General features: G+C 41.7%; 1 protein-coding gene across 4 annotated transcripts in view; it reads left to right on the forward strand.

Annotated features, from left to right (window-relative positions):
• Nucleotides 1-27,929, forward strand: part of ZFYVE16 (zinc finger FYVE-type containing 16) — a 94,271-nt gene that overhangs the window by 10,361 nt on the left and 55,981 nt on the right. For 3 of the 4 annotated variants that reach the window (XM_089693213.1, XM_089693214.1, XM_089693215.1), the window contains exons 2-5: nt 3,269-3,370; nt 6,179-8,199; nt 15,401-15,497; nt 17,276-17,452. In XM_089693213.1, the coding sequence (XP_089549339.1) occupies nt 3,301-3,370; nt 6,179-8,199; nt 15,401-15,497; nt 17,276-17,452 (2,365 nt within the window). In that variant the 5' untranslated portion in view covers nt 3,269-3,300. The remainder of the gene's footprint in view (nt 1-3,268; nt 3,371-6,178; nt 8,200-15,400; nt 15,498-17,275; nt 17,453-27,929) is intronic. The other variant, XM_089693216.1, reaches the window with a different exon arrangement.

Here is a 27,929-nt window from a genome sequence, read left to right on the forward strand (position 1 = left end):
GTTCCTACACAGAATGTGGTTCTGCTGGAGAAATGCCTGAAAGGCTAAAGCTTCCTTAGGTAGTATTTCCTTGTCAGCATTGATTAGGAAATCATTAAATGCAGTAATAAAAGTGTATTCAGCAGATGATCGTTAATCCCTCTGGTTTGTGTGGTCATTCTGTGATAGTCACAGGTTTTCATTCATTATATAAGTGTAGTACAGGCCACTCTGGCATGCAGCAAGTTGCAATATGCAAGTTACCCTTCAGAGTAACTTGCATGTAGCTCATGAATTGTGTAGCTGTGTAAAACTAAAAATTAGACTGCATTATAATCGGTATTTGGCAAGTCACAGCCCACCTTTCTGAAGTGTATTTCCAGTTTTTCAGCCAAGCTGGATAACACTTATTTTATTGTCGTTACAAGTTCCCATTCACATAGCATAAAAATATTTAAAAATCGTGGCTTAACTTTTTACTTGCTGACAAAACCCTGCATAGCTTCCCCCTATGTAATATTATAGCCTAAGTTTAGCTAAAGTAGAAAAACTTAAAGTCGGCGCAAGTGACAATTTTACATTGAATGAGAAGAGTCCCTTGTGCTGGTGGCTACTGTCCCAGTTGAAATCGTCACTCTCATTTATCCTGCGAGTACTATTCTTGCAGATTCCATTATAAGTTGTAACTCAGATGCACACACTGTCCTAAGAAAGGGTTAAAGGTCTCAAGGCTTGGGGGTACATTGTATGATGTTGCACTTTTAAAAAAAATCTCCATCTGTCTGTACACTAATTGCACTTTAACATCTTTTCAAAGCAATAGAAGCTGCTATAGAGTCCTGTTTATAACCATTATTTATAAGAAACAACTAGAAATATAAAAAATAGTTTTGTAAAAATTATTTTTAGGTATTCACATAACAAACATGGGGGTGGGTGTGGGGTTCTCAAATTCGACTGCAAAGGTGGAAATACTCTTTAACCACTTGCCCTCCAGGGGATTTACCCCCTTCCTGACTTTAACTGACAATTGCGCGGTCATGCAAATGAAATGTATGTCCTTTTTTATTTTGCTATGCAAAGCCATACAAAGCAGTGTGCAGGAGCTGACAGGAGAGAATTGTATCGTTTACATATAGTTCTCTCCCCCGTCGGTAATACTCAGTGATCACTGGGTGCCGGCGAGTAAGCACCGTCCGAGACCGGTGATTGACAACCGACACCACAAACAGCGACGTGGGTATGGCGCAGATGCAAAATCGTGTGTGTGTGTGTGTGTGTATATATGTATATATATATGTGTGTGTGTGTGTGTGTGTGTGTGTGATTTTGCGCACCCCTGCCTCCCTGTAGCAGTATTTGTGTCAGTTGCCTGGACATGCAGCTGGCTCAGCCTCTCAGCACGCCACTGAGAGTCTGAGCCAGCCGCTCCCACCCCCTCCACAGCCCAGCTCTCTAGTGAGCACTGGAGGGGCAGAGCAGAGAGATGGTGGCTGACAGTCACACTCTGTGCTTACTGAGGACCAAGAACTGAATGATCGCTTAGTTGTCGGTGTGAAGGCAGTGCTGGATCAGTGCTGCATCCACCGAGGCGAGTATGAATGTTTCTTTTCTTTTTTTCATACCCACACTGCTCTTTTAACCACTTACATACCAGGCACTTTCGCTCCCTTCCTGCCCAGGCCAATTTTCATTTTACAGAGCTGTCACAATTTGACAGTTGCGCGGTCATGCAACACTTTACACATTTGACAGAAAAATGTGAAAAAAATTTGTTTTTCTTCATTGATGTTATTATGTTTTGCAAATAAATAATCTTTTGCTATAAATTTAGGCAAAGCTGTATTCTGCTACATTTCTTTGGTGAAAATGAGCAAAATTGGTGTTTAATATTTAGTCTGTAGGAACGAGTCCACAAACTATGGTATGTACATCTGAAAATTGATCAGTCCTGATGTATCCACGGCCTACGTAATTTTTATTATTTTTATTTATTTATTTATTTTGAGATCAGAGCAATATAATGTTACCATAGTGATATTGTAGTACTCTGGGGAAGTAATTAGGATTTTTTTTTTTTTTTTTTACACATTGTGATTGTTTATACCAGTGAATTTCACTGTTATAGGCAACCATGTTTACTGAATTAAGTTGATTAATTTAGTGTTTACCATTGTGGTTAGCCACAGCTAATCACTTGGTATAGATGGGCTGTGATTGGCCTTGTCTGTACCATCTGATCACTGTGACCAATCACAGAGATAAACACAATAGTACACAATGGATGGCATGAATAAACACCATCCATTGTGTACAATTACCATGTCATCTGCTGTGATTGGTCACAGTGTTCACATGGTACCGTCAGCGGCCAGTACACTGACTGGTCATCTGCTGTGTACTGTGCACAGAGCAGGCAACCAATCTTGTTTTAGTGTGGCCCTTGCACGTTCCAGGAGCACATCATGTGATATGATGTCTACCTGGAACAGTGAATGGCCCCCCCATCCCGGCCATCATTTGACTACAGACTAGGCGGGAAGTGGTTAAGGTGAATGTATTTTTTTTTCTTGTGCTCTTGAGCAAGTCCCAAGCAGTGTCTGTCTCTATCTTTTATCTCTTTCTGTGTGTGTATGTACACACACACACACACACACACACACACACACACACACACACACACACACACACACACACACACACACACACACACACACACACACACACACACACACACACACACACACACACACACACACACACACACACACACACACACACACACACACACACACACACACACACACACACACACACACACACACACACACACACACACACACACACACCTTGGGCTACCTGTCCATTATCATGCAGAAAAAGCAAAGACTTTGTGGCAGTATTCATTTTCACTGACTGATAGCATGAAAACTTGTATTCTAAAGAATTTGTTCTGTTTGTTTGTTAATTATCAAGACAGGATTGGTTAAACCTCCAGTTAAAGCAGAAAACCCGTTTAATTCATGATTAATCAGAGCTGTCATTACTTTCGTGTCTGCCTCAGTCAGTAACTTTTGTGCCACGTTGAAAATATCAATACCTTTTGTTTGCCACAGATTGATCATTCAGAGGTTCGTGTCTCAGATTTTCCAGTATGCTGAGCACTCATCCACAATTAACCCCATGCTTCAATTTTTGTTGCCAAAATTACGTCATGTTTGATTTATTGTTGCTACATTTTTTCTAGGGTATAATGTGTCATCTTATGTTTTCTTGCATTTTATTTCAGGGTGAGCGAATAAAACAAATATCTTTTAGAAGATGGATAATTACTTTCAAGCTGCAGTTATAGATCTGGATAAACTGCTGGATGATTTTGAACAGAATACAGGTGGGTGAAGTAATGATTAAAAACGGAAGTGTGACATAAAGCAGGATTATACACAAAGTTTTTAGTTTGTGTCCCTCTCTGGGCACTGTGGTTCAGTTCACCGGCCACTACGTCATTACTGTGATGTACATCTGTTGAGAGAAACCACAGTTTTGGGACGCTTTCAGTCCCCCCCGAAGTGCCGGAGAGCAACAACAGTCAAAGCTCCAAAGAGAGGCAGAGATTTAAAGGATAAGTTCACTGTCAGGGAAAGTGCACTTGTCCGGTTTCCCTCTTTAAGCTGACCTAACCAATCCCACCATCTTCTCCAGAGATGCTTACTTACCTTGATCTGTTGGCTGCAATTTCCATGGAGTTTTTACAGCTTGCACCACAAGGCCTCTGTTGCCTGGTCACATCTGTGCAGTAGAGCCCCATGGGATTTTTTGGGGCCCATCTACCCCTGTCTCTGGCTAGGAGATACAGAAAGATGTGCTGCATAGACTTCTCTGGGGCTCTACTGCATCTCTGGGAAAGGGGGGATGGGATTGGTTAAGTTAGCTGAAGTGAGCAAATAGAAGACACTACCCACTCTACAGGTTAGTATTATAACCACCCTGTGAAAAAAATACCTGTCTGGCAGGTGGTGTGCTAATTTTTGGCTTTTATGAGGAGTTCTGAGTACCACTGCTATTTGACACCTCCAGATATGCGAGAAAGCATGTCCCTTGCTGGGCACTGTGGTTCCTCCTGTCAGGTACTCCATCATTCCAGGTAAGTATCAGAGCAGCCCTGTATAGAAAAATCACTATTTCAGTTTTTTTTAAATTTTTTTTTTTTTTAATCTTGGTGACAGTGTTGCTTTAAGATAATGCTTCGGTACATTTCAAGTGTTTTGGGGAAAAAGCTTTAAATGTGACTCAGATATCAAAAACTCATGTTTTGGATGAACCTTCCACTTTTGCTCCTTTTTTGTCTAGTAATGGTTTCTCAGAAATATTACAGTTAACTTTGGGGTTGGTTTGTTAAAACTGGAGAGTGCAAAATCTGGCACAGCTGTGTATAGTAGCCAATCAGCTTCTAACTTCAGCTTGTTTATTTAAGCTTTGACATAAAAAAAAACTTGGAAGCTGATTGGTTTCTATGCAGTGTTGCACCAGATCTTGCACGCTCCAGTTTTAGTAAATCAACCCCTATGTTTCTTCATCTAATTAAAAGGAGTCACAGTTCATTTGAACTGCATGTGGGGATTGGTTGTTTATTTAAATGAATTCATGTGATTACTGATCCCAACAAACCGTTCACAGCTGATATACATACTGTATGTTAGGGGTGTTACTTTCCAAAGAATTTGTAATTCTGTACAACCAGTCTTAAAATTTACACTTATTTCGCACACTGCAGACCCAGACAGGTGACACATGTAGCTCCTGATTAGAGGATAAGTTCATAGCATGTTACGCCTGTAACTCGGTTGTAACCTGCTCCAGACTGGCAACCCCTATCCCCTCTGTCCTTGTGGCAGCGAACAGGGGATCCTCTCCACACCTGTTGTCACATTTTGAAAATAATGTGGCTGTGCAGTGCTCCCCCCACACAGTTGCATCATTCATTCAGAGTTCTGTGAATGAGAGAACCACAAATACTGATGGCTTGTAATTCTCAATGAACTGCGAGGGCGCTGATGGTCATTATCATAGTTCATTCATAAGTCCTGCAGCTTGTAAACAGTCAGCCTGTATCGGAAGTATGGGCTGAAAGCTGCAGGGTTTGTCTACAGGAACCTCAAATTGCACCTCTGATCCACTAATTACGGATCCAATGCTTTGCAGGTCCCTGAGGGAAAGAATAATAAATGCACTTTTTTTTTCCTGCAAAAATATGTGCATTTATTTATTTTTTCCCAAAAGGTGAACTTAGCCATTAAGCAATTAATCTTACTGACTCAACTTCCTATGTTACCTCTAAGCTTCCTGATTGGACAGTGAACCAGCATGCTCCCTGTCCATTGAACGGCAAGCTGGCTCAGGAAATATTGATATTAAAGAGAGCTTTTCCCCACATTACACATTGTTGGCTGAACTCATGCAGTAAAAGTAGGTATTTAGAACTTACTGTAGCCCTCTGTTTTTTAAGTTTTTTTTTCAGTTCTAAGCTGCCTTTGTTTCTTCATCCCCATCCCCACTCAGCTTGGCTTTCCTATGGTTGTGAATGGGAAGTTATCGCTTCCATCTACCCTGTTCCAGCCCTTTACATTTCGATTGTAAACAATCTAGCCAGCATTCATCAGAGAAGAAAAAAAAAATACTAGTATAATATAGTGGACTACAGTAAGTGCTAAATGCCTACTTTTACTGCTTGTGTTCAGTCCACAATATGTACTGTAAAGACAGGGTCGCTTAGTGATATGATTAGAGTGACTAGAAAAGGTGTGTGTGTCAGACTGGCTGGCTATAGTTACAGATCCTTTGGCAAGTAAAGTAATAACACATTACACAAGTTTCCACCATGTATTTAGCTGGTAATTACCATCTGAACTTAAAAAATAACCTTTTCTTTGCTGGAGTATTTAAAAGAGATGCATAAGATGAGCACACTGTTTGCACTTAATTATTTTTTAGCTTTTATTGTTTTTCTCAGGCAGTAAGGGAAGGTTGACATGTTGCTTGGGTTAAGAAAACCATACCTGACCTCTAATAAGGAGTTTCCCTTGAATGCATACTCTACAAATCTACAGGTTCCTATGTTTCAAGCCTATTGGTGTAGGATTTTAGAAAATTATGGTAAATTCTTCAAAGAGAGATTTAATACATTTTTATTTTCCCACAGATGAACTGGAAAGCTACCAGCCACATGCAGAACCTTTTAACCCAGAACAGCATGATGATTTCTACCTCCAACCAGATTACCCAAGTCCCGGGAAGGAGCAGGGTGGAAGCAGTCCTCAACTCTCTCTTTCCGAATGCCCAGAGGAAACTAAGCTGGATTTAAAACCAGGGGATCCTGTCACATGTAGTGACAAAAATGTGACAGGCCCAGATCTCTTGTCCTGTGTGGATGGAGGAACATCCATGGAGGATGAGTCAAATACCGGGAGAAGTAGTGTTCCTATATGTGATCTCATTAGTGACACAGGAAGTTTACTTCATGCAGCAAGTAGCAGTGAGTCACTGATTCCAGATTCTGCCCAGTCTAGTGTGAATGTTGTTTCTGACCTCGAGTTGCTTTCTGACCCAAGTTTTTTTGCTATTCCACCTTCAAATTCCTCTAGTCTATTACAAAATGAAGAAGCAGATGTTGGCGATCTTGTCCCTATCACTTCAAACTGGTTACCATTGAGTGAAGCTAATCTTATTGATATAAGTGCTAAAGCAAGCAGTGCTACTCTTCCTGTTCACTCAGGTCTTACCCCAATCGTGGGTGAGGTAGGAGAACACTCTGATACTGCATCCACTAGTGACTCCAGTACCAGCTCAAGTTCTTCAAGCACAGATGGATATGTAAGTGATGATATGTCCTATGAGGCATTAGCAGAAGATCAGATTGGTACTGTGTCAAAAGAGCACAATGTAGATGTGGTGTATGCTCTAAACAACATGGACTTTTTGCAAGCAGCAAGCCAGGAAGTCACAATGTCAACAACTAAATGTGTTGTAAATTCTGGTGCTTTAGATGACGTTCAAAATGAAAGCTCACCTTCAAGGCCATCTACTGCTAAAAGTATGGTGACCTCAAAGTGCAATGATGACATGTCAGCTGTGTCCATCTGCAGAGAAAAGCCCGTAGACTCATTTAGCTCTGTTATGGTAGACTGTAGGACAGAAAGCAGCAATGAGCTGCTTCATGAACACAAGGATAGAATGTCAGAAAGCCAAAATTTTGAAGATGAATCCATGACTGTATCAGCAGCCAACTTTGAGGTAAAAGGTGGAGATAAATCCTTGCAGCTGGCACATCTGTCATCTGTAGCCCAAGGGCCTTCTGTACCGGATGAAGGTTTCGTACAGAAGGACATTTTGACCCAGCAACCTAAATTACCTGTAGTAGAGAAATCAAGCATTGCACCTGAGCCAGGCCCTGATCCTGTTCACAGCAGTGAGTTTGGAGACGCGGTATTATCAAATTTCATGAGTCACAATTTGCTAACTGATCCTAAAGACCTCTTGTTAGGTGACACATATATAACAGATGCTGAACTTGATGCTTTTCTTAGCGAAGAAGGTTTACCTCTAAGTAAAGAAAGTGCTGTAGGACGTATTCCAGCCTGTGATTCTGCTGAAGCAGTTTCAAGCGGGTCTTGCACTGAAGCTTTGAATGACGGATTGCAGTCTTTGAAGACAGGTCAAGATGAGGCTGAGAACAGTACAGTTTGCAGCACTGTGGATGCCACACCTAACAAAGTTGTTTCACAACATCCAGCTCAGGATCAAGGAGCTCTTCCAGGTGCTAGTGTGCCCTCACCCATCGGAGGTGCAAGGCCCAAGCAGTTGTTTCATCATCCACCAAATGCACTGGCTATAACCTGGCCAGGTAAAGTACACAACAAGGACGTAGAAGGAAATCTGGCTGAACAGACAGCTGAAGAAGCCAGTCCATGCAGCTCGCCTTCTCTTGTATCACCAATTCCTAGCAGCAGCATTCTGAAAAAAACTATGAATGTGGAGTCTGATGAGAGCCCTGAATTCAGTGTGGAGGCACTAGGGAAACCTGAAGATGGGACAGGAGAAAATCAGGCACTTGGTCAGAGACAACCAACTTGGATCCCTGACTCTGAGGCTCCAAACTGCATGAATTGCAGCATTAAGTTCACTTTTACAAAGCGGAGACATCACTGTAGAGCTTGTGGAAAGGTAAGATGATTGTACAATGCAGTCTCAAAGGTACATGGAGATAATGTCAGCTCAGTAACATCATTTTTACTTCTATTATTACATTATTATTACTATTATTACTACTCTGGGCAAATAGGTGCAAAAAAGAAATATATGATTGAAGGAAAATCTGTGGAAAGAAATTTGTGTGGGATCAGTTAGAGTATATCTAATTCCTTAAATCTTTTATAATCACATTTCAAAAGAAAATTTTACTATTTTTTAAATTTACAGCTGTCATAAAAATACTTGCTTATCCTTCCATGAAGATCCTTGTTCAGACACTCTGTTATAGGTCAATCAGTGTCAGTCTGTAGCTCATTTAAAAAAGGAGAGAGTGCACTGCGTATACATGCAGTTTTAATGCTCCGGAGCGGCCACTACTGAGCTCAGCTGGGACAGAGGAGAGCGAACTTGTAATGTTTGAATAGCTCGGAGTGGATACTAGGGGGCATGCAATTTAAATGTCCATCTTATCCTGCTAATGCCAAAGAAGGGAATGGAGAGGGCCACCAGCTGTTTTTGTGGAGCGACCCCCTAACAGCTGCATGTGTAATTGGAGGACATGCACCATTTAAATTAGATGGGGCACTGGCATGTTCTAGTCAGATTTTGAATTGCTTGGAGGAATTTTAGGGAAATCTTGCTGAAGGTGAACTTACACTTTAACAGGGTTAAAGCTGAACTTTGGGATAATCAAATATTGTCTAAATACAAGAGGCACATGTATTCTTACTTGAAAATTGGCGTGCTTTGTGTATTTTCCAAGAACTTTCTGTAATACCACCAGACAAAGGTGCTCTCTATCCTTGTGTAGGTTGTGCAGGGTGACTGCTTTTGTGTCCACCTCTTTTTCTAGTTTTCTGCAGGCAGCTTGTAGTGGGTAGGTCAGCTATGTCCTTCCACAGTGTTGTGCTCTGCACACTTTTTTACAAGGTAATATCTTGGTTTGCAAAGTCATTTAGTGCACACAAAGTGAATTTATATTCTTTGTGGCTATTGAGAAGTATATTTAAATGCGTATTTTTGTGCCTAAACTTTGTAGCTTTAACAAAAAGTTGTCATTTTAGCAAATTGTGTGTGTGTATATATGTATGTGTATATATGTATGTGTGTGTATATATGTACGTGTGTGTGTATATATGTATGTGTGTGTGTGTATATATGTACGTGTGTGTGTGTATATATAATATTGTCAAAAGTATTGGGGCACTGTTAGTGGTGGTATAACAAAGTGGAAGCAACAGGGGGGGTTTTATTTTTTGTCACACTTAAATGATTCAGATCATCAACAAATTTTAATATTAGACAGAGATAACCTGATTAAATAAATAATGCCATTTTTAAATGATGATTTTATTTATTAAGAAAAAAAAGCTGTCCAGACCTACATAGTCCTATGTGGAAAAGTAGTTGTCCCTTAAACCTAATAACTGATTGTGCCACCCTTGGTGGCAACAGATAGTCAAGTGTTTGCGACAACTGGCAATGAGTCTTTCAATGTGCTGTGGAGGAATTTTGGCCCACTGTTCTTTGCAGAATTGTTTTAATTCTGCCACATTGGAGGGTTTTTGAGCATGCAGAGCCTGCTTAAGGTCATGCCACAGCATCTCAATCGGATTTAAGTCTGGACTTTGAATAGGTCACTCCAAAACCTTAATTTTATTTTTTTGATCCATTCAAAAGTGGAGTTGCTGGTGTGTTTCGAATCATTGTCCTGCTGCATAACCCCAATGCGCCTGAGCTTGAGGTCATGAACTGTTGGCCGGAATGTCTCCTTCCCCCTCTTTCATTGCTAAATCATGAATGAACTGTGATTAATCATATTATTTGTTAAGCTGAGTTAAAGTGGTGCTACAATTACTGCAGCTGCTGAGTTTTAATATAAGGACAATTACTTGTCCAGGGATCCAGCGCTGTCCTCACCTGAGCCAATTCTTCAATCAGCTTTAGGTGCAGGAGCCAGCATCTTGGGTAAGGGAAACCGGCAGTGAAGCCTACCTACTAGCCATGCTGCGCTTTGTGATTGGTCTTGTTGTCTTCTGGAACCTGTGTGTGTCTCAGAAGGTTGTAGGGGAGAGGAGGAGGGGTCGATCTTACCTGGAAGTGGGAGCAGGTACTTGGCAAAACAAAGTACCCTCCAACCCCCCAAAAAAAAGTTCCAAATGTGACAAAGAGGGACGGGGATGCAAACGAGTGGAATTTCCACTTTTTGGGTGAAGTTCCATTTTAAATTTTACTTGCCACGCTCAGGCCTGATTACTGCCAGACCTGTTGAATCACGAAATCACCTAAATAGAAGCTGCCTGACAAAGTGAAGCACGCTTAAAGATCTCAAAAAGCAATACATCAAGCCTTGATCTAAAGAAATGGAAGAACCAGTGAGAAACAAAGTAATTGACATTTATCAGTCTGGAAAGGTTACACAGTAATTTTGTAAGGCTTTAGGTCTGGTGAGAACCATTATCCACAAATGGAGAAAACTTGGAACGGTGGTGAACCTTCTCAGGATTGGCCAACCTACCAAAATTAATCCAACAGCACAACGGCGACTCATCCAGGAGGCCATAAAAGAACACAGAACAACAACTAAAGAACTGAAGGCCTCACTTGCCTCAGTTAAGGTCTGTGTTCATGATTCAACAATATGGGCAAAAATGGCATCCATGGGAGAGTTCCAAGGCAAAAGAGACACTGCTGACCAGAAAGGACACAAAGGTTCGTCTCACGTTTGCCAAAAAACATCTTGGTTATCCGCAAGACTTTTGGACAAATATTCTGTGGACTGATGAGACAAAAGCTTAACTTTTTGGAATGTTTGCACCCCGTTACATCTGGTGTAAAACTAGCACAGCATTTCATAAACAAATCATACCAACAGTCAAACATGGTAGTAGTAGTGTGATGGTCTTGGGCTGCTTTGCAGCTTCAGGACCTGGACAACTTGCCATAATTGATGGAGCCATGAATTCTGCCCTCTACTAGAAACTCCTGAAAGAGAATGTCTGGCCATCAGTTCGTGACCTCAAGCACACTTGGGTTATGCAGCAGGACAGTGATCCGAAACACTCCATGTCTACCTCTGGATGGTTTGGAAAAAAAAAAATTAAGGTTTTGGAGTTGCCTAGTCAAAGTCAGGACTTAAATCTGTTTGAGATGCTGTGGCATGACCTTAAACAAGGCCGTTCATGCTCGAAAACCCTGCAGTGTGGCTGAATTAAAGCAATTCTGCAAAGAAGAGTGGGCCAAAATTCCTCCGCAATGATGTGAAAGACTCATAGCCATTTATTGCAAATGCTTGACTGCAGTTTTTGCCACCAAAGGTGGCACAACCAGTTATTAGGTTTAGGGGCAATTACTTTTTCACATAGGGCCAAGCATGTTTGGTCAGGTTTTTTTTCTTTATAAATGAAATCATCGTTTTAAAAACTGACTCTTGTATTTATTCAGGTTATCTTTGTGTAATATTAAAGTTTGTTTGATGATGTGAATCATTTAAGTGTGACAAATATGAAAAAAATCAGGAAGGAGCAAATATATGTATGTATGTAAATTTATTTCAATTACACATTTAGCCCTTTGCTTGGGGCTCAGCTTAAAGTCTCCTTACCAAGAAAGTAATTGTTTCCAGCTCACCTCTTATTAAATTTTTTCTTCTGTACTAGAAGAGTTTTGCAGCATGCAGTTTAAAAGGTTCGTATGCCAGATAATTGGGTCAAGCCTGACCACTTATTTGGGTGTTTTTGTCTTTGATTCACTGATATTTGTTATTAGCTAAACCAGCTTTAAAAATGATCAAAGAATGTTACTGAACGCCCACTCTGGGAATATAAAAAAGAAATCATTCTTGCAATGGGCCCTTCCACACTGCAATGGTTAAGTGCTTAAAGAGATTGTAAACATTCAATTTTTTTTTTTAAATCACAAACATGTTCTACTTACTGGCTCTGTAGTTTTGCACAGAGCAGCCTAGATCCTCCTCTTTTCGAGTCCTCCACCGGTACTCCTGGCTCCTTCTGACTTCTGATGCCCATATAGCAAGCTGCTTGCTAGAGGGACTTGTGTGGGCTTGATCTCGAGCTGCACTCTGTTCATATATTGAGAGACACAGTGCTTGGCCCGCCCTACACTCTCTCACAGATTGTGATTGACAGCATCAGGAGTCAATGGCCTCTGCTGCTGCATCTGAGTTCTGTGAGGAGGGAGAGAGAGAGCAGCGCTGCTGCTTATGGGCACAGCGCTGGATCAAGATCGGCCTCAAGTAAGCATAGAGGTGGAGCTGGTCACAGAAGGTTTTTTACCTTATTGCATAGAATGCATTAGGGTGAAAACCCTTCTGCCTTTAAAACCACTTTAAGTTTGGGGGAGGGGGGGTACAGTGCTGTCTGTTTTTCTAATTATCTGACTCCCATTTACAGCCAGCTGCAGAGCTCTCCTCCTTTGCCTGAAGCTCCGGCCTGTTGGCAATGCCTTGGTGTCTTCATGTACAATACAGGTCCTGTGTTGTGATTTTAGGAAAGTGGAGTGTGACTGTGTGCGTTCTTGGCTTACAGAGGCAATTGAGGGGGATCAGTCGCTGTGCTGGTGGCCCCACTACAAGGGTGTTTTTTTTTTTTTTCTTCTCCCGGAGTTTGGTTTTAATTGGCAGTTCACACCAGATTTGCACAGAAATGTGGTATGTGATCCTTGTGCATTCCCCTGCTGTGGAATTTTCAGCCCAATAATTCACTGGATCGCAAAAACAATTATGCGCCACCCCAAACTACATGGTACTGTGGCACCATGCCATCTGGTTCCCACAAACTCACTGCATTTGCGATTTTGTGCTTAGGGTGTCATTAACAATGTATTTGCACCCCCAGCAGATCACAAAGGTAGTGGATTTTAAACGTGGTGTAGAAAATGCACACTGGATATGTCTTTCCCGCATTGTGTTCTGGTGTGAACAGGCCATGAAGCCCAATTGAATTCGCACTCAGAATGTGTTTAGCTGATTTAAAGTGCATCACAAGAAAAGGTGTTCAATGTCTTACAACTAATTTTATTACTAAAGCAGCCACAACCTGAGTAAAAAAGCCTGCTTCCTGCCAGCAGCTGCAGATTGGGATCCCTGCTCCCTGTGGGGAAGCAGTGGTCTGGCCTGCGCTAGACCTATAGCTTTGCAAGCACCAAACCACTGCAGAGATACCTCTACTTCCCCACAGAGAGTATGGGTACTTCTCGGCAGCATTGAGGGCGGGAACAGGCTTTTTTACTTGGGCCAATTTTAAAAGAAAACAATTGAGATGACTTTTTGGTTTTGATGGAATTTAAATATATTTAGCTTATTTGTACTGAAAGTTCGATTGGCACTGGGTAAATTCAAGGGCCGCTGTTTACAATTCAAACTTCTGTTGGCACTTTCTTTATATTTTCACTAAGGATTATGTACCCTGGTCATCTAATAGAAACCTTTCCTGAGAGATACAGAAAGGCTGCAGTTGCCAACTCACCATTCTAAAAGTTCTAGCTGCTTGGCTGTCATGCTAATGTTTTGGCTTCAAGGCCAGTTTGCATCGGGATCTGTGTGTTTTGGTGGTGTATGATTTTTGCAGTCCATTCAATTGAATGGGCTGAAATTGCACTGGAATGCAGGGAAGGTAATGTATACACTACTTTAAAAAAAAAACAAAACGCGCTGCACTAAATCGCATAGTACTGCGGTGCCTTGTGATCTGGTGCCTGCAAATGCATTGTGTTTGAGGTGTTGTTAACATTACATTGGCACATGCAGCAGATCGCAAAGGTGCGGTGCATGCAGAAAATGTGCACAGGACATGCCATTCTCGCACTGCATTCTGCTGTAAACTGGCCCTCAATTTTCCTGATTCGCACACCTGTTTCTGATTATTGGATTGGCATAACATCCAGGAACCAGTAGTTCTAAAGGGAAGATTTTAGAAACTGAAGAGCTCCCTAGAGTTAATAGAGATGGCACCTAAAACCTGACAGGTACACACTTTTTCCTCATCCTACTTTAGAAATATATTGTATAACTCACTGTGCCCCAGTTAAAAGCTTTTGATTATTTCCTGTCTCTGTAACCACTCGAAAATCTCTCAATAATTGCAGATTTGGCAATAAAAACCTGTTAAGGTTTGCAAACATTTCCCATGATGTTCAAAATGAAAATCTAAACTGCAAATGTGCTTTACAGTCCAAAAGGACTTTCAGTTTAAGGCTCCATGCACACCGGGCGTTTTTAATAACGCTGGTAACGTTAGCTGTGTAAAGTCACGTTAGAAACGTTTATTTTTTAGCGTTTTTGCATTAGCGTTTAACAGCGTTTTTACGCGTTCGCGGTTTTTAGTGTTTTTGACCCCCCCAAAAAATATATTTTTTTCTTAAGAAATGCCCAATAACACTGGTTTACCGCATTTTTCAGTGTTAGAGTGTTTTTTACAGCTACAAAACTCCTCTAGAAACCCACTAGTCCTGGAGGGGTTTTTTCCAGCCAAAAAAAGCCCCTGCCAAACAAGGCCGTTTACAGTCTATGTGTGCATGGATACAGGCTGGGGAGTTTACTGGCTGTAGAATAAAAATGCCAAAAGCCAAAAACAGCCGCTGTAAAAATGTCCAGTGTGCATGAGGACTAAATCACATAAATAGATTACAGATGCATCAAAAGAAAGGGGTTGCAAAGTCTTGCAGTTCTTTTTCTTTAGAAAGCAGCCATATCCTGAGTAGAACTGCTTTTCCCCTTCCAGCATACTGCAGAGATGTACCCTTGCTTGCCTTGTGGAAGCAGCTTCTGTCCACAGAAGTCTGCCATGCACCCTGCTGTGTCAGACCTATAGCTTTCCAAGCTGCAAATCTGGCTTCGCAAGGAATGTTTTGGACCTCTGCAAAGAGACCGCTGCTCCCACACAGAGGGCATGGGTCCTTCTCTACAACATCATGGAAGGGGACAGGCTGTTTAACCCAGGCAGTAGCTGCTTTCTACGTAAAAACAACTGCAAGACATTGCACACCTTTTTTTTTTTTTTGTTTTGATACACCTGGAATGTATTTAGCTGATCTAAACTGAAAATTCAATTCAAAAGTGTCTGTTATATCTGTAGTCTATAATCATATGTGATCTTTTACAGTAAGTTTTTTTTTTATTTTTTTTATATATATATTTTCGGTTTTATTTTTCTAGGTTTTCTGTTCTGTCTGTTGCAGTCAGAAGTGTAAACTGCAGTACTTGGAAAAAGAAGCAAGAGTCTGTGTGATCTGCTATAGCTTCATCACTAGAGGTTAGAAGCATGACTTACTGGTATCTTGCGCTACTCTCCCTGTAGGAGACTGCTTCTCATTAACACTTTTTAGTGGTTTAGCAGTGCCTAGTAGTTGGTGTGCCTTCTGATATTCCTGTTGGTTTTCCACTAACTTATCCCATACTGATTGGCTCATTGGCTTTTTAACTTAGTAATCCAGCACATCAGATATAATTTGAACAATGCCGTGTAGATGGCTGAACTATAATATGGCTGAACTATAATATATTGGGTGTTCTATTGTAGATGGCTGAACTATAATATATTGGGTGTTATATTGTACAGTTAGCCCTGGGAATCTTTAAGTTGCTACTAGATGTTTATGTAAAGAGCAGCTGCACCGTTGGAACAAGTTGTCCTTTAATGAAGGCAGCCATCTTGTCTGATACTTACTTTTGTCCTTAATGCAGCAATTTTCATCACATGCCCTGCCACAAAGCCTTTCTTGTGAAAATGTTTCCTCCAGGTCCTTTTCAACCTGTGCATGTGGGCTGTGGCTCCATTCATTCCTATGGGGAGAGCCACACTCAACAGGACCACAGGAGACTGCCATGAGTACGGCTCCCATAGTGATGAATAGGGCTGTGGCATACATGCACAAGTTGAAGAGAACTTGGAGAGGACATTTTCAGAAGCACAATTCTAGGTTGCCCAGCAGAGCTTCAAAGTGAAGATTGTTGGACTAAGTGGGAAGGTGATTTTTAGAGCAGGTTGGTTGCAGTAAAGGGGGAGGTGGCATTCACTAAAGGACAACTTGTTCCAACAGTACAGTTGTCTTTTACGTTTGTCAATACCTTAATTAATACATTCAGTGTAATATAAGAACTTACAATTTGATTATACAGCAAAATAATTGTGATGGAATTGGCTTTGTACTGAAAATCATAGTAGCAAAAAATTGCAGACGACATTTAGCGTAAACTGGGTTTGAATATTACCGGTTACAGCAGTTTTCTGCTTGTGGTTGTTGAAGGGGGGCTCTTGTCACAACACTTTTGTAAGTTTTAATTATAGAACACAGGATCCTGGGCACGTGATATAAGGTATGAAAGTACCTTTACTGAAGGGTAAAAAACAATTTAAAGTATAAATGTTAATTTGTAGTAATCAGAAGCCACAGTTAACCACCCTTGCATTAAATCTGGTTGTTGCAGCATTCATAATCACCTTAAAGTTTCTTTAGATGGAAGACATTGTGGAATTTGTAGGCAACATTCCCATGAGTGTTGATGGGGAACGCTGGGCACTCTTGCTGAGTGCAACCTTTCCCAGTACTGGAGCTGTATGGGTCTATTGAAAAGGACATTTAAGTAAATGCATTGCCTTTAATGCATTGACCTGAACATTGCTTGCAACCTTCAAACTAGGACAGCATGCTGCCTAAAGTAACGCTGGCACTGTCTTTCTGAAGCCTGCAGCAGTATGAGCGTTGCTGAATTGTTCTGGCAAATGGCACATCCTAAAACAGAAACTAGCCACCAGTAAATTTCCATAAAACATTACTGATATTGAGTTTTGACCGGAGTTCCTCTTGAATTAACAATGAAAGACAATGAGCCAATCTACTGGGGAAATTGTTCACACCTTCTGTACTCATGATCCACAAACACCTATGTGTTTTCTTTGTTGGGTGTTTAGATAGAATACCTCTTGTCCTGGCTTCTGTCTGTCCTTGTGGGTGAACTATTTTTTCCACTGCTTCTCAGCAGCCAGCTAGTGATTCCCAATATGTTTTCTATTTTTTTCCCTTCCTTTAGAGCAGGCTATTAAGAGGATGATGAGCCCCACTGCTCCTAGTCCAAACCCCTGTGTCCCCTCTGAGTATTATTCTACCATTCCTCCTTTGGTACAGGCCCAGGCAGCTGGTACACTTAACCGTCCTCCACCTACTGCTTTGGTGGCTGGCTCAGTACTTAAACATCCTGGAGCTGAAGGTAAATGTCAACCTACAAGTAGTTAGATGCTTGTTTAATCTAAGCTTATATGTAAAGCTTTTTTATCAGAACCAGCTGTCTTGTAATCCTAGTAGAGAATATTGAAACAATATGGGGTCCACAGTCTGTTGTGCTTACCTTATAGGGCTGGGTAGTGTCATTCATTTTCTTTTAACTATGTGTTTAATGACAAATGGCATGACACACATAACGATTCTGTATAGCTACAGTATATGGTCAAACGTTTGTGGACACGTGACCATCACACTTATGAGTTTATTTGACATCCTATTCCAAAACCATGAGCATTAATGGGGAGTCGGTCTCCCTTTGCCGCTATACTAGCCTCCACTCTTCTGCTAAGGCTTTCCACAAAGTTTTGGGGTGTGTTTGTTGGGATTCTTGCCCTTCCAGAGCATTTGTAAGGTCAGGTACCAATGTTGGAGAAGAAGATCTGGCTTACAATTGGCATTCAAAAGGGTTAGGATTAGGGTTCCTATGCAGGCCACCCAAGGTTCCAAACTCCTCAAACCATGTCCTTGGATCAGGCTTTTTTGAAGTGGGGGACAGGCATGCTAGAACAGGAAAGGACCTTCCACAAACTGTTGCCAAACGTTTGGAAGTTGTTTAAAAGTTGTCCATGTCTTTGTACTCTATAGTGTAGCATTTGTACTGTACCCTTTATTGGAAACATCTGAACAATTTAGAAAGTTTTCAACATACATTTTGAGCCTAACTGGCCACTGTTGTAAGAAAAGTTATTTTACTCCAAATAATAAAACAAAAATAATAATAGTAGCCATAGTACTATCAGAAGTAATTACCAGTTGTATGAAAAACATTCTTGTGCGTGTTGAGTTTGACTAATAAATTAAAAAGAAAACTGACTAATTTGTGTTACCAGTGGGGAATGGAATAAATACATTGTGTCCAGACAAAAGACTGCTTTACACATTGTGTTGCATTTTTCTGTCAATTCATCAGAACCCTCTGTACATACAGTATAGTCAGTAAGATATCATTTACGGCTACTATTTATAAAACATTTATAATGCAAGTCCAGTATCTATGCATTATTAATATCACAAAATATGTTTTTAACAAAGGGAAAGGTTTTTAATATTGTAGATACTGATCTTTTAGAGGTGTTTTTTTTTTTTTTTTAATTATTTGCCTCAGAATAATTTTGTTCCTGCTGACATTGAGCGTATAGCTAGTAGTAGTTAGTAACATTGAAACAAACTTGTTCTGTGACTACTACTAGCTATATTATGCCCTGGATAAATGAGAATTTTCACAGACATAAGTGTATCCAAACCAAAAAGCAAAAATTTAATATTGCAGCTTTCCAGTCCTTAGGTGAGGTAGCCTCATTTGTTTTCTTTTAATAGGCCTTTTTTCACCTGTTAATCCTGTGAATTACACACATCCTGTCCTAGCTCTTCATCTGTAGCATTGGAGGTAGCTATGGCTGTCACTGTATACTGCTCTCCTGATTTAAGCTAAAAACACATCCTCCTCTTCATCTCAATTGCATGGAGCGCAGGGGAATTTGTAGTTTAATTGGTAGCTTGGAAGGAAGATAACACTCTTTGTGATTTCAGTTTAAAGGATAAGTTCACCCTGAATATGGGTATGACATTTTACAATCTGACCAGCCCCCACACATCCTCAATCCCCGCTGTAACAGGTAGCGGGGGATCATCTCCTCCCTGCTAGCTGTCACAATTATTAAAAAACCATCATAGACATGCGGAGCTCTGCCTGCTGAGCCGCATCATTCATTCACAGCATTCTGTGAATAGGAAAACTACAAGTCCTTTGTGGCTGTCTGCTTGTAGTTTTCAGTGAACTGCCACGGCACTCCACAGCATCATGGTAGTTCATTGAGCCTTCCTGTCAGTAGTATCTGCTTGCTCATACGGGATGTACAAGCAAGTAGATATACGGACAGGTCAGGGGAGACCTGCAAGGCACCAGTGATCTGCTGATCGCTGGTGCAATGCTTTAGAGCAGGGGTCTCCAAATTTTCTTAACAAAGGGCCAGCTTACGGTCCTTCAGACTTTAGGGGGGCCAGAGTGGCCAGTGGGAGTAGAAAATGTCCCAGCGACAATGGGAGTAAAAATTAAAAAAAAATTACATAGTGCTTGTAGTCAGTAGAAGGAGTAATAGTGTCCAATCATTGGTATTAATTGGAGGAATAATGTCCCATAACTTGTACTACCTTGAGGAATAGTGTCCCATAACTTGTACTACCGTGAGGAATAGTGTCCCACAACAGGTTAGAGGGAGGAATAGTACCCCATTATTGTTATTAGTGGGAGGAATAGTGCCCCATCATTGACATCAGTGGGAGGAATAGTGCCCATCATTGGTGACAGTGGGCTGATTAGTGCCCATCATTAGTGACAGTGGGCTGAATAGTGCCTTATCATTGGTGACAGTGGGATGAATAGTGCCCCATCATTGGTATACAAGAGAGAGGAATAGTGCCCCATCATTGGTATCCAAGAGAGGAATAGTGCCCCATCATTGGTATTAGTTGGAGGAATAGTACCTAATTGTTTATTTCAGTGGGAGGAATTGTGCCCCATTGTTGGTGTCAGTGAGAGGAATGGTTCCCCACTGTTGGTGCCAGTGTAAGAAATGTTGCCTCCCTGTTGGTATCAATGGGAGTACCCTAAGGGCCAGATAGAGGCAAGCAAAGGGCTGCAGTTTGGAGACCTCTCCTTTTAGAGGCTCCATTAACAAAAAGTAATAAATGCACATTTTTTTTTTTACCTGCAAAAAATGTGCATTTATTATTTTTTGTTAAAAGGTAAACTTAGTGCGCACGTGCGCGGCGCTGGGACGGGTCCCACTCCGCACTCTCTCGGCCATCTGAGCAAGAAATGGCAGAGGGGAGAGGAGGAGAGGCATCAACGGTGGCGCTCTCGTGTGGGGGAGACTACAATGCATCGGCGGACAATGGGTGCAACAAAGAGGAAGCCAGCTCAGACCTCTCAGCTGCCCCGATCGGTCCGCCAGCCTCCTCTCTCACAACAGGCCCCTGCAGCCAAGATGGCGCCGGTGCAGAAGGGGAAACCACGAGGCGGCAGTCAGCCCTCCAAGCAGCAACAGCCTGCGTCTCCTCCATTTCCAGCGAGTTAATGGGAGATCCTTTCTCCTCGCAATCCCAGGAGGATCCCCAGCTCCAGCAGTCGCTTCAGGTGGGTGGACAGCAATTTTCTCTGTGTCACCTGAGGGAGACATGGGGAGCTCAGCCTCCCCAGCATCCTCTATGGACAGAAATATGGCAGAATAAGCAGACATTATACTGAGTCAGACTAGTTCCACTGAACAACCACCTTTGGCGCAACCAGTCCCATACTCGGGGGGCGCGGTTCTGATAGCAAGATTTTCCACATTATTACAGCAAGAATTATCTAAAGTATGCACCATTATAACCACAGACATTAAAAGGGACTTCCAAGGTATAGGGGATAGGCTGGACTCTATCGAATCCAAAATGGATGGCACGATTAAAAAGGTTAATCAGAACTCTAATTTGATCACAACTTTGCTGGATCAACTGGATCAGGCTCAGGCTAAGATTGAAGACTATGAAAATCGATCCCAATGTTATAACTTTAACGTTATAACAGGATCAGAGGCTTTCTGGAGTCGACAGTGGATCTAGAATCAGCGATACACACCCAGATGCAGGATCTGATATCTCACCCGGATATCTCACCACATCAGTTGGAATTGGACCGTTTTCACAGGGCATTAATGGCTTCTAGACCTGATGGTCTACCCAGGGACATCATCGTTAAACCGCATTTTTACAGAATTAAAGAAAGAATAATGATGTTGGCCAGGGCCAGACAGGATCTCCTGCAGGGATACCAGATTCAACTCTTCAATGACATCTCCCCACAGACCATTCAGAAGAGGCGCTCGTTGAAACCGCTGTTGTCCCTGCTTATGAATCACCAAATCAAGTACCATTGGTCCTTTCCCTTCCGGCTCTGCTTTACATTCAGGGGAAAGCCATACTCATTCTCCAGCCTTCAAGAAGGGGAGGGAATCCTCACGGATCTAGGATTGATCTTGCAGAACTCTCCCCCTGCCAGATTACCTACATCTTTTTCCAGACCGGTCTCTCCTTTATGGTCGCATCCCTCCAGATCGGACAACAGAAAGGCTCGGTTACCTCCCTGAATACTGTGGAGGGGACTGCCATAATATGTAAGCCGCTAGCTGAGGTTCTAGTTTACAGTTTCGGATGGTGGTGGAGGGGACAGGCCCTCCTTATGGTATATGATTTACAGTTCTTGAAATGGTAATTATTACTGTTGCTTAAAAGATCTTACGGGTTCATGAGAGAGGAATGTTCTTATTGGGACAGGTATGTTTTGACGATTTATGTTTTTGATGGCTTGAAGCCCAGGCGCACATATTTAGCCTCTCCCTGTGTGCTGCTCTCTTGATATATGTTGAAGGTCATGATGTACCGAGGCGGAACCACATGCCACTTATTGCGAACTTGTCGTTAGCCGTTTGCTGAGGGCAACTTTTCACTTGATTTCGGGGTGCTGGTTCCCACAACCAGCCTCTGGCTTTTGCATTGTAAAAGTATATATTGATGATGCTCTGTGGCCTGCTTATTGACAGGTGGCGGAGTAGAAGTTTTGCTATTTTTCTTGATCTTTTCTTCCATTATTTCCATTCTTTCTTTTTCTTGGCTTCTTCTCTCCTTCAGTTTTTTCATTTCTACAAGGACAAGGTGGATTGGAGTTCGGCAGGGCGATCCACGGCAGAGAATGTGGAGACTGTAACAGGCGAGTGCAAATTACCGAACCATTGTGACTAAAATAGCCCCGATGAATTTTAAAATACACACAATGTCCAAGGGTTTAATTTCCCTAACAAACGCACTTTGGCATTGCAACAGTACTATAAACTAGGGATAGATGTCCTTCTGCTGCAGGAAACTCATTTTTCCCGGAAATCACAACACAATTATCTGAATGCTAAGTTTCCCACATCTTACCTATCCAATGGTCCAGATAAAAAGAGAGGAGTTGCAATCTGTATTGCTAAACGTGTGCCCTTCACCCCTAGTGTGGTCATTCGGGATAAAGAGGGAAGATATATTTTAACGACTGGGAAAATTAATGAACATGTAGTCACATTTATATCATATTATGCCCCTAATGTCAGCCAAACGTCTTTTTTCAGAAATATGATAGAGGTTCTGATGCCACATGCAGCAGGCCATATAATTTTTGGAGGTGATAGTAATACCTCGTTGGACCGCATTCTAGATAAATCTAATGTCCTCAAGCCTACATTGACGCACTCCCCAAAACAGAGCAGCAAGCTAGCACATTTACTAAACACATATGACCTCATTGATGTCTGGAGAAACAGTCATCCTACGACGAGAGATTATACCTATTACTCGCATGCCCATAAAACATACTCGCGCATTGACCACCTATTTGTCCTCTTTCCGCTACTCCCTTTTGTTGTCTCGGTTAAGATGCAGACTGTATCATGGTCAGATCACTCCTCCGTCCAAATGACAATAGCAGATCTCTGGACAAAGGCACGCCCGCTTGCGTGGCAACTCAATGCCTCCTTACTTAATGACCCCTCAGTTTACACGGAAGCGGAAAATACCATCCATCAGTATTTTGCTGCGAATACCCCAGAAGACACAGCCCCCACTATTACATGGGCTGCACATAAGGCGACGATTCAGGGTAAACTTATTCAAATAGCTTCTAGGGCGAAACGGGACACGGACTGTCTTATACACCAACAGGATGAAGAGCTTCAGGAACTACTAAGAGAACAAAAAAAAAGAACCCACATATAGATATTAGAAATATATTAAAATAGATGTGGCAAGGACGTCTCTTAATCTTAGCTTAACCACGAAAGCCGAAAAATATCTTTCTGGTCGAAACGTCGCTTTCATCGCTTTTTGGGGATAAGTCTCACACTTTGCTTGCACAGACGCTTACGCCACGGATTTACTCTCTGGCCCTACCAAAATTGCGCCTGAGTAATGGACATAGATCTCAGAACCCTCAATTGGTGGTGCATGAATTTTTTTTAATTTCTATTCCAAACTTTATTCCCAACCGGAGCCAGTCCACCCATCTAAATTCAAAACTTTTTTCCAAAATCTCCGCTTACCGCGTATATCTCCAGCTCATATGGAACTCGTGGAGTGGGAATTTCAAGCTGAGGAGATCGCGGAGGCAATAAAAAGCCTGAATTCCTCTAAAGCGCCGAGACCGGACGTCTTTTCGGGACATTATTATAAAAAATATTCCAAAGTCTTAATCCCCCACCTACGTTCTTTTTTCAATGATATTCGCTGGAGTACTCCGCTTCCATGTTTTGAAAATAATGCATTTATCCATGCAATACCTAAACCGGGTAAGGATCATGGTGACTGTGCGAATTATTGCCCAATTTCCCTCATTAATGTAGACCTTAAGATTATGACAAAGATACTGGCGTGTAGATTGAATTCCTTTTTGGTGTGCTGTATCCATCTGGACCAGGTGGGATTTGTTCCTCATAAACAAGCACCTGACCAAATGAGGCAACTGATATATCTGCACTAAAATCTAACTGGGAAAGCCGAGGGGAACGGAAGGCCATGCTCCTGTCTCTTTACCACCTTAAGGCATTCTACTCCCTTTCTTGGGGATATTTATTCTATATGTTAGATCGTTATGGGTTCGGCAAGAATTTTCTTACCATACTCCATATAGATTGGATTATCTTTCCATACACAGAGGCACTCGGCAGTGTTGCCCATTGTCCCCTATTTTATTTGTCCTGGCGTTGGAGCCTTTAGCCATTAAAATTCGAAATAACACGGATGTATTGGGCATTCCATGTGGTTACCGGGAACATAAGTGTGCTCTCTTAGCAGATGATCTTTTGATGCTCTTAACATCCCCGAACATGTCTATACCTAATCTGTATAGTGACCTATCATATTTTACAGTGCTCTCTGGCCTAAGGGTCAGTCACTCTAAGTGCCTGGCCCTCAATTTGACTCTGGATGCTTCTACAGTTCATTCTCTACAACAATGTTTCCCTTTTAAATGGCAAGTAGATACATTACCTTATCTAGGCATTAATCTAATTTCGTTGGTTGACACCTATCAACTAAACTATCCCCCCCCATATAAAAAATTGAGAGATGATCTTTCCAAATGGGCCATTCATTCCCCATCATGGTTCGGTAGGTTGTACTCTGTAAAAATGAACATTTTGCCTAAAATTCTGTATTTGTTTGTTCCTTGCTGATAATGCTAAACATGTCGGACTTATGAATTTTCCAACAGCAGGTGTTAAGGTTCATATGCGGAAACAAGAGACCCAGGATAAACAGACGTATACTTTTTGCTTCAAGATTTATGGGAGGTCTGGGACCTATCTAAATATTTTAATGTGGCTCAATTTGCCCCATTATTACACTTCTATTTAAAACGCATCCGCCCTCTGTGGATGCAGTTGGAGTCATCCCTTATCCCTAATACCCCCATCAGCCATGTGTTATGGCTGAAAGTTAATGATAGACCCACGATATTGTCCCATATTCTCATTCTCTCTATCCTTATGGGATGAATTGGCTAATAAACATGGTTTTATATCCCTCCATACTCCTTTTAGCTCCTTTGCTGGCTAACCCGGTATTTCCCCCTACCTTTGCATGGTGGACTAATAAGGGATTTCTTCGGTTGGCGGATTTTTGCGATCATAAAGGCCTCATACCTAGGATAGTATTTCAGGAGCAGCATCATCTCCCCGCTAGGGAATTCTATTGCTTTTCTCAAATAACTCATTTTCTTTGAACCCTCAGACAGACCAATGACTTGTCCTCCCTGACCCCAATGGAACGTTTTTGTAGAACTCTAGATAAACACACAGGTCATATTTCCATGATCTACACTATCCTGCAAATGGACTCTTCTAAGTTGCCCTATATGGAGAGGAGGGAACGAGACCTGGGGGAAGTTATAGAAGTGGCTGAGTGGAATAAACTGGCGCAGCTTAACTCTAATAATGTCATCAATACTTCATTGAAGCTAATTATAAGGTCTTCATGCAGTGGTATTTGGTGCCCTCCCGCTTGACTTCCTTTGTTCCGGGGGGCCTCCTCCGGCTGTTTCCGTGGTTGTGGACAGGTTGGCACAGACCTCCATACATGGTGGACCTGTAGCAAAGTAAAGCAATTTTGGATTTGCACGTATAATTTTATATACTCACTGACTTGGGTTAATCTTATCAAATCGCCACTCCAGGATCTCCTAGGGAAGCCAATAGAGTGGGTACCCGGATATGTGAAACGCCTGATCGCATTTATATTTACTGTTGCCAGGATATCCATTGCACGCTCTTGGCAGTCCCCCTTGGTCTCCATTGATCTCCTGAAGGCTAGGCTGACCTGGATAATGGTCAATGAATCTTTGACCGCTATTCTTCAGGACTGGATGGCATATTTTGAAAAAACCTGGGGTCCTTGGATGCAATATCTTTCAGCATCGTCCTAGGATGGATGATGGTCGACATGGGATGTTGATAAACATTAATCTTCTTACTCCCCGCATCCGTCTGCTAGCCGGATCCTTCTCCACCAAGCGTCCTTTACTTCTTCCTTTTTTCTTTCTTTTTCTTCCCCTATCTCTATTCTCACTTTTCTCTCTCTCTATTTCATTTCTCCTCTATTTTTTTTTTCCAAGTCCCTTCTTTGATTTTGGACACAGTTACCCATGGGTAATGAGGGGCATATCCCCTTATGGCCTGTTGAACATTTGAGGGCGATTGCCCACTTTATACAGGTCAGGGTGTTTCTGAGACACAAGACCTGAAAAACAGTTTTACATTAGATTTTGTCTTTTTCTGTTATCTAATGCAGGCCATAGACGGGTCAAAAATTGGCCGATTTAAAAAAACAAGAAAAAAACAAATGCAAAATTGGTCGTTCGATTGGCCGACGTTACCACCAACGTTAAAAAAAAAAAAAAAAAAAAAAATCGGCCATTTTCCACCTGTCTATGGTCGGCATTAACCCCATAACTTCTGTCCCTTGCAGAGACAGGGAGCACACCATACAATGTGACAGCAATACAGATACATTATTTGGATTACAGTGTTTTTATTTGGATACAAATGGATACATTTGTTGCAACCGCAAGACTGTAATAGCGGACTTCTTTGTTTCAACCACAAGACTTTTTCATATAAAATATAATAGCGGACCTCCTTTTTCTTCTTCTTCCTCTTCCTTTTCCTCTTCCTCCTCTTCTTCCTCCTCCTTTTTCTTCCTCCTCCTTTTTCTTCCTCCTCCTCTTCTTCCTCCCGATTTGCCCATCATTGCTGGGAAAATCGGCCGATCATCAAAATCGGCCGTGAATTTTCCAACATGACCGATGAAAAAAAAAAAAAATGTGCAAAACCCCGAAAAACCGCCGACCAATTAACCTACTAACGGTGCGAAAATCGGCCGATTTTCGACCCGTCCATGGCCGGCATAATTGTTGCAGATTTTCCATCTACAGGTCCCTTTGGTCACCATCAACAGATAACTGTTTTGAAACGTATTTTACGTATTGCTTGTTTCAGCCCGAAAGGGCTGCAGTTTATATGGGGGGGGGGGGGGGATGGATGTATATTTTTCTGTACTGGTTTGTAACTTCTTATGAAAAAAACAAATAAACACTATTGAAAAGAAAAGGTAAACTTATCCTTTAACTCCCAGGATGTTAGAACACTGCATTTTTGGCATGGTTGACCATTATTTTCTGTACTTGCTGAAAGTGTTCTTGGCCTGAAAAAAGAAAACATATACACCCAGCTTATTTAAAGTGGAACTATAGGCAAAAATGTAACTTTTTTTCCATTTTTTATAAAGCAAGGGAGAGTTATAACCCCTGTCAGATATTTTTTTTTCGCCATCTCTGTCCCATTACGGAGATTTCCCTTCACTTTCTGTACCATTTCCAAACAGGAAGTGAGATGGAATTCCTTGGTGGCCCCCAGGTCACCGGAACTAGTGTCCTCATTGGAAGACTTCCCCTCTATTACTTTTCTGGGGACAACCCAAAATTGGGAATTTTCTTTTACTTTCAATGATGGTAAACAGGACAAAAGGAGAGGGTGAATATTCCTAATGGGGGCACAGACAGCAATACCAATTGAGAGAGGTTTTAATCCATCTCCAAAATCTTTGCCTTTAGTTATACGTTAAAGAATGGTAAGCCAAAATATATTACATTTTTGTTCATGGCTTTAGATCTCCTTTAACCCTTTTACTTCCATTGACATCTGTCACACAATCTCAAGCTGACAGCTGCCACATCGCTTCTATGAACCCCTAGTACATTTGCCCCTCTAATTGACCCTTGATGTCTCAATAAAGAAAACCTGTCAAAGTAAACGTGCTATCAAATAGGGGACTAT

Source organism: Staurois parvus, unplaced genomic scaffold (assembly GCF_062004578.1).
Source record: "Staurois parvus isolate SC_StPar_1 unplaced genomic scaffold, SC_StPar_1.0 ptg000618l, whole genome shotgun sequence".
NCBI classification, from domain to species: Eukaryota; Metazoa; Chordata; class Amphibia; order Anura; family Ranidae; genus Staurois; species Staurois parvus.